Source organism: Sparus aurata, chromosome 1, assembly GCF_900880675.1.
Source record: "Sparus aurata chromosome 1, fSpaAur1.1, whole genome shotgun sequence".
Lineage (NCBI taxonomy): Eukaryota > Metazoa > Chordata > Actinopteri > Spariformes > Sparidae > Sparus > Sparus aurata.
The window spans coordinates 20,117,341-20,129,859 of NC_044187.1; the positions used below are offsets into that span (position 1 = coordinate 20,117,341).

General features: G+C 40.5%; 1 protein-coding gene across 1 annotated transcript; it reads right to left on the bottom strand.

The window, feature by feature from the left end:
- Positions 1-48: 48 nt before the first annotated feature.
- Positions 49-11,784, bottom strand: uba6 (ubiquitin like modifier activating enzyme 6). The gene is made up of 32 exons (XM_030416982.1): positions 11,705-11,784; positions 11,125-11,217; positions 10,820-10,914; positions 10,683-10,711; positions 10,041-10,135; positions 9,808-9,919; positions 8,862-8,942; positions 8,618-8,740; positions 8,223-8,346; positions 7,835-7,938; positions 7,665-7,727; positions 7,207-7,283; positions 6,982-7,048; positions 6,698-6,841; positions 6,351-6,497; positions 6,179-6,259; positions 5,992-6,069; positions 5,486-5,667; positions 5,214-5,319; positions 5,021-5,110; positions 4,824-4,904; positions 4,594-4,722; positions 4,422-4,473; positions 4,235-4,298; positions 4,075-4,144; positions 3,925-3,996; positions 3,711-3,834; positions 3,305-3,498; positions 2,845-2,972; positions 2,518-2,605; positions 2,313-2,407; positions 49-2,006 (listed from the first exon to the last, which is right to left on the bottom strand). Exons 2-32 carry the CDS (start codon positions 11,163-11,165, stop codon positions 1,865-1,867), a joined length of 3,078 nt encoding a protein of 1,025 aa, XP_030272842.1. The 5' UTR covers positions 11,166-11,217; positions 11,705-11,784; the 3' UTR covers positions 49-1,864.
- Positions 11,785-12,519: the final 735 nt, after the last annotated feature.

Here is a 12,519-nt window from a genome sequence, read left to right on the forward strand (position 1 = left end):
AACACACTGTGATGCACTTAAATACAGAGACATGAAGCAGCTTCAGTCTAGAGGAAATCCTGAAATCTCACATTTTATTGGACCATTGGTTGATTGGTTGTCTGTCACAAGAACATACATAATTATCATTGTCAGTCATTAACACCATTTTGTTTTACACTTATGACATTCACTGCACTAAAAGTGTTGTCAATATGATAGACATTTTCTGTGCCAAGTGAAACTAACCACCTCTGGTTATGAGGAGAAAAATAAATGTCATCCAGGGAGCATTTTGTGTGACTTAATTGTTTGTGAAGACACAGGATAACCTGCTTGTGCACTGTAGGTGAACTGTCAGGTGGATCTTAATACTTGGCTTGATTTTTAAATGATTCCATTCAAAACTGCATTGACATTTTTGCCAATATAAGCCAAAGCAGACTACTTCAAAGAACCTTTTCACAACTCCACCTTTGAGTGAATAGAAGGGCAATTTACACCCCAGGATAAAACCCCTTTTAGGATGACTTTGTTCACAATTACCCAGTGCACCATGACTCAACAGAGCTCAACAACACAGGCTCAGTTTGACACAGAAAAATTTGAAACAAGTAAATAAATACATGTCAGGGTTTATGACACACATCCATAAACAAATACAACAAATACATCATGAAGCAAATACTTTTTTTTTTTTTTTTTTTTTTAAAAAGAAAGTTTTAAAATATCAGGAGTGTGACCCCAGATGTTGGAACAGATGTTCAAAGGAAAAAAAAAAGGCTTTTTCTGTGTGTGAATTGAACTCATGCCATTGTATCTAATATGGAACTTATGTTTTACTAATGTTGATGCTGTCATGACCCAAGTATTTAACAAGATGGGTACAACTAGCAGCTAATATGAGTTGGTGGTTTTACCCACAGTGATGAGAGCAACACACATCTACCTGCGTCATTCGATGCACGTCAGTTGGCTGGGGAACAATGATAAAATCGGCTGCCTTTGTGATGGGTTGACGCTCGTCGGTAGGCCAGTGATATATCCCAAAGAGTTGGCGTGCATCAACCTGAGCCGAAGCCGGTGTGTGTTGCCCTTAAATGTTTAGGTAATACCCATCCCCCGTGATATATATGTGTTTTTAATGAGGCTGTCAAAGTCATCATAAAAGAACAATCATCTGGAGACACAATGATAATCAGTATCTTTGGTGGTTTTCGCCATCGTCCACTGACCTTTTGCACCTCTACATTATTCGACAAATATTGGCTTGACCTGTTTCTACAAGGGGAGATGACAAACAACGGGCAAATTCTGTGGTTGGCAATACTTTCAAGGCCAATGACAGGACTCTAAGGAAGAAGACACTGTAATGCCTCCTAACAGAAAAAAATCCAACTTTATTGCGCCAACAGCCCTACGACCACCACCGCCGCCATTAGGGCCTAGCTGACACAAAACACAAATGAGACTGTTGGGAGTATGCAGGTTTCTGTAAACATAGTTTTTAGTCAGACTCACTGCACAAACAGAAAAGAAGGTTATTAATCAATTAAGGCATTGTCACAGGCGGAGCTGTGCATTTCACCAGAGTAGAAAACAGAACAGAGAAAATATATGTACACAGGTACAGTTAAGTGCTACTCCAGCAACCTCGTGTTCCACTGGCTAGATCTGGGGCAAAGAAAACCAAGACTGGCCTTTTCTTGCTCCATGAAGTTGGGGGGGAGGGGGTCTTGAGCTGGGGCCAGGAGCTTTGCCCTTATCAGATAACATCCTGAGGGAATAGCTCTTGGCCCTGGCCCAGGTTATTTGGGTCCAACAATTTACATGATAGAAGGGAAGTAAGGACACAAGAGGTTTGAGGACAACATCTTGGAAGGTGTCAGGGCGTCTCTCCGTTGCGGCTGAAGTAGTACCTGACCGGAGGCCCAGGGAGGTCATCGTCTCCGTCTGCCTCTGGAGCGAATGACACGGTGAGGTCGACGTAGCGGCGGTCCACTGATGGCTTGATCAGCTTGTGCATTCTGCAGAGTCAGAGGGAAGGTGTTCAGTTTGGACCAAGGATGGATCACTTAAATGTGAGTTATGGAGGAGAATCACTTCAAATTTGTTCAGAACTGCACAGGAGCAAAGATTTGAGAAGCAAAGATTAATGACCTAGATGATAGAAACCATCCACATAATGTTTTTGAGTAAGAGACTGACTCCTGAAGAAGTTCTACTTTCTAACTCTTATCTCCATTTTGGAAAAGGGTACCTAGAAGGGCACAGAACTCCTCATGGGTGAATGCATATTACATATAACAATTAGAGAATCAGGAAACACGTACGTTAGTTTCAGTCTCTTTGAGTGTCCAGGCATCACAGGCACGTAGAGCATCTTCACACCATGGACGACCATAGTGGGTTCAATTCCATACTTTTCCTTAAATAAAACAACCAATCATCATGAAAAAGAAAAGAAAAAACTACAAATAAGCAGTTGAAAAACCTCATTCTAAATGCAGGAAAAATAGGCCTGTGAATGGTTCTCACCCTGACTGCATTCATGAAGTCAGATAGAGTGAAGTCCTCATGGCCAAAGATGGTCCAACAGTCCCAGATGGTAAAGTAGATGTCGTCCCTAGAAAATATAAGAGTTGTCACAACAATTCATTGAAATAATTATGAAATATGGCTAAAATCTGTTTGGTGCCATATTATAGCTGAAAATTTCATTTTGCAGCAGTAAGGTGCTGTTGTAAGTGTACTAGACTCGATACTTTCAGTGCATGGAGTCAAGACAGCGTTACCATCAGGCCATGAAACACTTAAAGGTGTTTTATTATGATTATGTTGGAGGCAGTTTGATTGCGCTCCTACCTGATTAGTGTCCTTTTGACTGCGGCAGGCTCAGTTAGCACCACTACAGGGATGGCCAAGTTGAAGAAGCAGTTTTTGAAAGATTCAAACTCATAGGCTCCAACCACCTTGATCATCTCGAGGGCCACCTGAGTATATCGAAATAATAACACAAAATTACTGACATGAAATCACACTTTGCGGCTTTCATTGTAATTTCCCTAATGTGTTCCGATACAAAATACACTAATAAATCGGCCTATTCTTAATAAAAATGTATTTGTTATGGCCAATTAGTGACCAACACACAGATTAAATGACAAAGCATCAGTCAGGTTCCTTGAGGGCTTTGACCCTTGGTGCCCCGTCGGGCTTAGTTTTTAAACTTAAGTCAAATGTACATTGCCTAGTATATGTATGTGTTTCAAAACAACAACAAGTTAAGCCATCAGTATATGGCAACATTTCAAATATTTCTCACCAATCCAGCCACAGCAGCTGTTGCTGTGGCGATAGCGGGGATGATCTTGCCAGCGATGCGTTTGGTCTTGAGTCTGTCAGCGGGCTCGATGGAGTACATCCTGGCCCTGAGAGCAGATGCCGATGTGACAAAGTCCATGTGGCCGTTGCTGTCGTCGTCCTTCTCGAACTGCAGTGGACTCATCTGTAACCTCTCTACATGTGAAACACATGATCAGCAATTATTAAAACAAGTTAATATTTTGTTTGTAATATGATCTTGCCCTTTTACAAGGATAGGGAAAGATAGGGAACATGCTCTAACTATTCTCACTGTTTTAGTAGATTTAACTCAATAACACTCCAGGTTTCACATTTAAAATTTAGCAGTCATCTTGATGTCCAGTTACAAATCTTTTGTGATTTACCCGCTGTGACATTGTCAGTAGCAATGGCCTCCTCCAGCTGTGAGATGGCCTCCCTCTCCTCTTCACTGCTGATCGGCATCTTTACCAGGTCAGGCTTCTTAGCTGTCTCATCCGTCTCTATACTCTGGGGGGACAGATCCACAAAAATCAATAAGATAAAGGAGGTTTTTACACTCAGATAGGAATTAAAGACCATACTGATGGAGAAGCTTACTTTCTCTGAGGGCCTGTACTCAGGAATCTTGAAACCTGCGAGAACCCTGGTCACCGCCTCTTCAGAGAGGTCCTATGAAAGGACAGGTTGAGTTGGGCAGTGAGTAATTGTATGCGTTTTAGATTTTGTATGTGAGTGTACATGACCTACCTGTTCTGAGTAAGGGATGTTATAAATCCCTGCAAAGAGCCGAGCAGTGCTGACAATGAAAGTGAAGTGCCTGATGGAGAAAGAGGATTGGGTTGCAAGCTTAGATATGAAACAGACAATACAAGAAAAGGCTTAAACTGTAATCTAAGAGCATACTCACATAGAGTCATTCAAGTCAAAATCAAATGGTGCTGGAGGCCTTTTAGGGGACTGCCAAAACAAACCTAAGGCGAGGAAGAAGAATTCATTATGTTTTTTGCTTTTAAGTACAGTTTTCACTGCAGCTGTGCATATTAAATTGTTGCTAAATAACTTTAGATCTTTTCATGTATGTGATAAAAACGTACTTCCATCTTTTAACCTTGTGTCCAGAGGGAAAGAGTGCAAGAGTTGTAGAGCCTGCATAAAAACATCAGCAACATGTAAATCAGCATCACACCGCATGTCATATGCTTGCGTTAACACACATTTCAAACAGTCTATTTAATGAAGATATATTTTGTGGGGGAGACTCATTACCTTTCTCTTGAAATACTTTTCAAATTTCACACGGGCAAGAGCAATACACTGTTCCCACTGGCTAGGCCGTCTGCTCAGAAGCTTAATGACCTGAAATGACCCATCCAGACTTTCCCCCGCTTGCATCCTCTATAACGCACAAACACAAATATTTTATTAAATATTACATCGCTGGCATAAATCAACACAAAGGATACTTACAATTAGTCAGAACAACATTTATGTCTTACCTGTAGCACCCCTTCAGCTGAGTTGTGGGTCTGCCAGAACGAGTTGTACATGGAGGGCTTGTGCACAAACGCGTTCTCAAACTAGATAACGCCAAAGAAAACATTTTTATAACTTTTAAGTTTAAGATTCAAATAGCACACAAACACATCCCCTCAAAAAAGAACAAAATCACTGTTTGGATTTCACATTGACTCACTTTGTCTCTGGCCCATTGAATGGTGTGCTCAATGACAGAAGGGAAAGACTTGAGGGTGCAAAATGGGATCTCCTCTTCAGGGGGGTCCCTCTGTGAGCCAAAGGAATGGATATATTTAGGAGAGCTGAAAAGAGTAAGGTCTGTGGGAACGACTAATTCAGGGAACAAAGAACAAACTCTCACACATACTCACATGGCTATTGTAAGACTCTGTCAATTTTGGCACAATGATCTCTGTGTGTCCTTTAGTTCCCATGGTGCCAGAGTCCAGGAGAGCTCTCTGATTTGATACACAGCGGCTGAAAAAAATAAAACAAGATCAGCTGTTGGCCAAATAAGTAAATGTTTCATGACATACATTTCCTCTCTATATGCTCTATCTCTGTAAGTTTATGATGAGGGAAACAAATTCAACTGAATACTTTCAGAAAGTATTGATTGTCCCACTTTAATATTTGCACCAACCTGTCCACATATCTCCGAGCCTCTACGTTGTCCAGCGCAGTGACCACAAAGTTTAGGCGGGTGTAGAAGGAATCACTGTAGATGCTCTCAGTGGCAGGACACACCTTGTTGAGGTGAGCATCCACCTGCAGGTCAGGGTTGATATCACAAGTGGCATCTGCTGCTGTCGTACTCTTCGGTTTCTGAGACAAAAACATGATAGGAAAACAGTGTGTGAATGTTAAACTGATTGATTCTAGTCAAGTTTCTTCCAAACACTGACTGTAATCTGAGTACTTTAGTGTCAACATCTGCCCGTCTCAGCAGATACTCTCTTTACAACACAGCTGAAGTGCAATGATATTGCATTAAATTCCTTCTCTATTTCTGGATTATGTAGACACATTTTTAAGTGTTAGGTTGAGTTGGCCAAGATGAGTCAAGGTTACAGATAAGGAAGAGAAATGTTAAGTGAAAAGGATAGGGGGAAAAAGAAATAAAGGATTATAAAGTGGACTTCTCTTCACCTGTATATGATGTGGTCTGAAGAGAAACTGCCGATTGAGGTTGGACTTTTCGATAAGGTCTGGATCTGTGATGCACACCTGAGAATTGACAGATGCAGTGTTCAAGGTTTCACCAAATATGTATCACCAAGAAATTAAATTATTGAAAATTCATAAAGAAATATAGCCAAACAGAATAGGAAACCACCTCTCCTGAGCTCTTGGCCAACCCCACTCCAAGCAGGGCAAAGTTTTTCAGCATCTCACAGCCTATGGCACCACAGCCCACCTGGAAGAGAAGACATTGTAGGGTTCAATTTGGACATAAACCTTAAATTACATAAATATATAAGAGGTTCTTTGTACTGCACAATCCTTACCATGAAGACCCTGAGCTTGTGCAGCTGTTGACACATTGATTCACCAATGCAAGCTCGTAATCCATCATAGCGATCGCCTCTTGGGAAAAACTCCTCAGCAGGAACAGACTGAAGCGGACCGACTACTTCAATGGCATCAAGATAAAACTAAACAGGACAGAAACAGAGAAAAAAAACAAAAAACAATTAAGGGACATTCTTTAAAAAAATAAATTAAAAAAAACTTGAAAAAAGTTAACAGTTTCCATTAATGTGTTGCTGTTGAAAAGGGGTAGATTCAGCTATTGACCTACCAATAAGCAACATTTCACTTTTGTAAAAGGAGGAGTTCAGATTCAGTAACGTACCCATTGCTGCAGTGGTGCAAACTTCCCTGTAATGGCCTTAAGAACTTCCTGGCTGGCTAGACCTCCTACAGCTGCTGCTAACGGAGGAAGAGTTCCCCTTGCTGTTCTCGACAGACAGCGCACCAACTCAGCATTCACAGAAGTCTGAAAGGAAAGGAGAGAGGAAGGAAAATGAGATGTTAAGATATCTGTGCGCTTGCAATCATTTTTTCAAAGAGGAGCATCTTTGCAGGTTCAAGAGTATGAAAACATGAGGAATGAAAAAAAAAAAGAAAAGCACTCACTTTGTTCCTGAGAGTTGCATTCACTTCTTCGGTTAGCTTCAGTAAAACCTCAGCATCCTGTAAACACCTGATGGCATCAAAGTGAAACTGCTCACAACTGAACGTGTCACATTTCAACAACTTCACACACTGAAAACCGCAGCCAGTACAAGTGATATCCTCAGGTACAGTTGAATAACAGAGAATACAGCAGTAGATTGAAAAGCAAAGAAATATTTTGTTTACCTGATGTTGGGGAGTCTACCGTGCTGCTCCTGGAAGGTGTCCAGAGCCAACATGGCTGCATGGATCTGTAGAGGGGCCTGATGGGCAGGAAACTGCTTAGTTAAACTCAAATAAAAATGACGAGGCATTTGTTCACTGGTGTCTGTATCAAGGTTGACTTAGTAATATCGCCTTCGAGTTATCTGGCTTTAAGGAAACTACCATTAGAAAATAAAGATTGCTGGTTATCACAAAGTTATTAACCCTGGGGTAAAACGATTAAGCAAGGAGGGTATACTAACGTGCCAAGTGATTCTATTGGTCTGTACACAGACTGTTTGTTCTCCTTCACTTGTAAATTTAAATATAAAAGAAGTGTTTTTATCCATGGAGGTCTCTGAATGTATGATCGCTTCATTATGTCTGAACTTTCTTCACTGTCTTTGTGACGTCTCCAGCAACTGCTTCAAAAATCTCACCTCTGGTTTACTGAAGTCTGGAGTCAGGAGTTTAGGGTCACACAGCTGCTGCTCCATTGTCTCCTGAAATACATTAATGGATAAATGTGGTAACAAACATACAGTGGGTGATGTTTTTTTTTTTGTTAGACTGTGATATTTTTGCTTGATATGACAACTGGTTAACTTACAAATCTGTACGTTTTAGGGGTCTTCACCAGAACAAAGAAACCTCCATGTGCATAGGGTTGAAACGGAGATGTGTCTCCTATTGCGAAACTATGAGGGGAGAGGACTAATACCACACACACGCAAATATACACAAAGGCAGACAGAAATGATATATTTTAGATTAATGCACAATTACAGTAAACATTTAATCAAATCTGCTCTTAGCATAGTTAAAAATACGACTGAAATAACAGATGCAGTATGGTATAAACAGAGTTTTTGTTGAGTAATCTGTCTCACCGGATAACTATGCTGGTGTCACACAATTACAATGATAAAACGTCTAGTAAAAACTCTTTAAAAACAAAAAAGGATGTGAAGTTATTGGCTCCGATGTAGACATAATACCTGAAACCTGTCGCACACTGCTGTTGAGTTCCACCATGCCGTTAACTTCTCTGAAGACAACGCTCTGGCCTGTCTGTAGGCCATGAGGTTGGTTGTCCATGCAAGTTACCACCCCAGGATTGTCCTGCAAGGTCAAAAGGTTTAAAGTGTTTTGTGTAGCAGACAGTATTTTGGAAATATGAACCATATTATCTTCACTGTACTGCAAAAGCTGAATTATGGAATTGCATTCTCACACAATGCAAGAATCTGGCACATCCCACTTACTCTTTCAGCACACAGAAATATGGCTCATTATAATTTTATCAATGTCAATGTCTGATAAAGAGAAATAAAATGTCAAAAAATAAACGGATAATAAGAAAAACACTTGGGGTAAAGAGTGGTCAGACTACCTGAGTGATAGTTTGGATGAAAATCTCCTTGGGCTCCTCTCCTGTAGGATCCGACACCTCAAACTCATCTCCAAAATCACAAAACACCCGCACACAGATGCCATATGCGTCACAGCCAATGAACTAGAAAAGGACATACAGTGAAACAATAATAATTTTTGACTGTTTGTAAGTTCTCCATAAGTAAAGAGATGGTTTAGTTAATGCAGTGTAATAATAAACACTATAGGGGCTGTAGACTTACTCTGATGGGGGGTTGTTGTGAGTGGCAGAACTCATTCACTCTTTTCTGTAGACTCAATCTGGCTTCAGTCAGAATGACACACTGGAGGAGAGAACAGAGCAGACGGTCAGAGTAGGAAAAAACTTCCGGTTTAACTAACGCCATCTGCCATCTAAACCAAATGACAACAGGCCAATTTTGTAGTTGTTCCATTAATGAAATGGCTAGTTGGTGACTAGAGACACCACTGTTCAAAAGTTTGGAATCATCTGTTATGCTGATGTTTCTCTTCTTTCCTTCAATAATGCCTTTTTATTTTTTGAACACAGACAAAAACAGTCTGATTTAGACATCTGATCTTTACATCTTTTTAATAGTTTTGGCCACCAAGAGAAAATCAATTAGGTCTCCCATTCAGTCAATCTCCCTGCAGTCATACATGACAGTGAGAATATATTTGTAACCATTTTCCACCAAACACCCTATGACCATGAATTTGTTTTCTAGTCCAGAAAGTGACCCTTTGATCATTATTGAAACACAACAGTTCAGTGGGGCTCTAAATATATTGATGGAGGCTGTGTGCCAGTGTGCATTCTATTCTGTATGAATTACTTTTTTAAACCCTTCAAAAAATACCATCTATTTGTAAAGAAGAACTTTCTACAACCTAAAACCATGACATTGGTAGTAATGCTGAAGGAGTGGTTTGAGACGTTTATTCAAACTTTTTCCACCATAACATCTCATGTCTATTGAAGCTGAGCTGATCATACCTCACCTTCTGTAAAAGAGTCAATTACAAACAGCCACCTTAAAGTCTACAATTGTGGGGTGATTTTCATCCTTACATACACCAAATATTTCTAGTCACCGGTGGAACTGCAGGAGAAGTGAGCAACCAATTCAAAATCCCCCATGCCCCACCGGTTGATTATTATCCAGATTCTAAGAAGCAAAACCTCACCTGATACTTTCTAAGAAAGCTGAGATCAGTGTTGTCGTCCAGTGCGGAATAAGACATGTCAACATGGACATAAGGGTTCAACTCTGTCACCCGAGGGCACACTGCCTCCACCCTGTGGTAGAAAAGAGAAAGAGGGTAGATGAGAATATGTGAAATCAGACAAACTGAGATGCAGCGTGAGTGCATGACATCTGTCAGGGGGTTTTTAGAGTGAGTGAGGTCAGACGCTTTACCTCCTTCTCTGGCTCAACACATCCTCTTTGCGGATAAAGAAGTTGGAGCCCAGATCCCAGGTCTCACACTGCTTTGTGTCATGAAGGGTGACTGCCTGTTTTCACATACAAATATTACATTTTTTCAATTCAATTCAAAACTTTATTTCAGACTCACTCAAATATAATGTACATTAGTGTCTTACAAAGAAGGCTGTACCAGTGTCTGGACAACTGGCAGCGTATAGTGCTTAACCTTATGTTTGATAGAACCAGGATGATTTTATTTTTAGACTGGTTAAGGTGGGTAATAAATGTATACATAAGATTTCTTAAACAGCTTGGAAAGTGCTGACTCCTGCAGCAATGAATATTACACTTGCACTACTCCATCCAGGTCTCTAAAGTAATAATATCAAGGCGTCATTATAAGCTACCTGAAGTCTGACAACAAGTGTGCAGTATACAGTGGTGTACAGAGAAATCTTTACTCCATCTGTACACACACTAAACTTGCATGAAAGCATGTTTGCTTGTGCCGACATCTTGAGGCATTGCATATAAAATTTACATATAATTCCTAAGGCTACAGCAACACACAAGACACTCCACATTGAAACTTCACACGCTGTGACAATGATGAGATTTAGTGAGAGTACACACCTTCACACCAGCCAGGACAATATTTTTTGCTGTGAAACAAGAAGTCAGGTTGGTTAGTGTTGGCAATGCAGACCATGTCAATACAAACACTGACAACATTACAGTGCTGTTGTGGCATAATGAGATATTTAGCCCACCTATCTCAATTCCCACTCCTCCCATTCCACTGAGAAAGACTGAGGACTGGGCCATCTGGTGCATAGCGCTGTCTCCCAGCACATATCGCTGGCGGCTGGATAGAGGGAAGGGAAAGAAGAGGAAGTGTGAGGCTTCAGATCGGGAGGGAAAGTGAGGAGCAATAACTGCATTGATTTGTAGTATAAAGCACAGTGCTGTCATTTCCTTCCTTGACTTCTGTGTGACCTTATCTGCAGCTACTAGTGCTTTAGTACAGACGACTAGCACAGATTGTGATGTTTATAGTCAGGAAGGTTTGACTTGCCTGTAAAGAGAGTCGTCAATCTCCATCGAGTCTGCAGCCATGCTGGGAGGGGAAAGAGGGGGGATTCAACTGTCCGAGAGATAGCGACTATACCTACACAACATACAAAAGCACAAACAGTGATCACCAAAGTTATTGAACGTTGTGGTTGTCAGTTATGTTGTTATAAAACCAACGCCCTGTTGTCAATTAGCTAACGTATGTGGCTAACTTGCAGTTAACGCCATCTAACCGTAGCTGCCAGCAATATTGATGACCTGGCAGCAGTCAGTCACACGCTAAGGTAAAGTGAGTGTCTGTCAGTGTTAAAGCTGCCACAATACCGCTTGGTTCGCTTGTGAACCTGCTGAGGAGAGCTACAGCGTTAGCAGCTACAGCTAGCTAGCACCGAGTGCCTCTGCTGCCTGGTGCCGGTGGTGAGGACACTTGACATAAACTCGTTGAAAGTGACGACACATACGTTACGTAATAAACAACTCCCCAAGGCAGGGCGCTGTTTTAGGTTCTCTAATTCTAGCAATACATGTGAAAAGAGTCGTTGTAAATGTTGTTAAAATTAGACAAACGTTCACGTAGCTACCTGTCAGTATGCGCGACGAGCTGTAGCGAATGAATGGCTGTGACTGGTTAAAAACTTGGAGTGTTTCCGGGTTACAAAAGTCACATGACCGAGGTCGTCCAATAGGGTGACAGTATTTTTCAGGACTATATTTGTGATAACATTTCACTGATTTTGGAAGTTTTTCCACCTTAAATATCAAACTATAAACAGGATATGCTCAAATGTACTCTGCTTGTTTTGACTTTTATGTTGTTGTTCTTTTTCCCTGTCCTTTATTGTATTTAAGGAAGCATTTGTAACCCCTTGGCCAGGGTACTATAGATAAAAAAATAACCTCATAACTCATGTATTACCATGTGTTCTATTAATCTACACTGTCCCTTCTTAAATAAACTAAACTAGAGCTAAAATATATATCAGATATAACGAAAAAAAAAGGCTTAATAAAAGAAGGTGGGGGTGTAAAATACCTCTCACAATATACGGATTGATAACATTTATTGAAGTTTTGTAGCTTTGTAAATTGGACAGAAAATGTTGCCAGATCCTATAAAATTCTCCTGAGCATGAGCCTTGGATTTCATGATGTAACAGTTGGATTTAATGTGTGACATTACCTCCTCCAACCAGCATTCATGACGTAGTGAGAACGTCTTTATCAGTCTGAGGAGAGTTGGTCATCAAGCAATTAATGTCTCTTCTATTCTCATGATATTGCAGACAATAACATTTGTCTGATTATCAATCTTCTGATGTTATCATGACACAATATTTTGTTAATGAAGCTCAATGTTGAGCAAGCATACCTTTATTTGAAAAGTTACAATGACATT

What these genes read in the sequence shown, in the direction of transcription:
- uba6 (XM_030416982.1), bottom strand. Translation starts at nt 11,165, where the DNA reads ATGGCTGCAGACTCGATGGAGATTGACGACTCTCTTTACAG. An exon ending in CAGAGTCTTACAATAGCCAT is followed by an intron (nt 5,111 to 5,213) that starts GTGAGTATGTGT and finishes TTTGGCTCACAG; the next exon opens with AGGGACCCCCCTGAAGAGGA. An exon ending in CAGCTGAAGGGGTGCTACAG is followed by an intron (nt 4,723 to 4,823) that starts GTAAGACATAAA and finishes TGTGCGTTATAG; the next exon opens with AGGATGCAAGCGGGGGAAAG.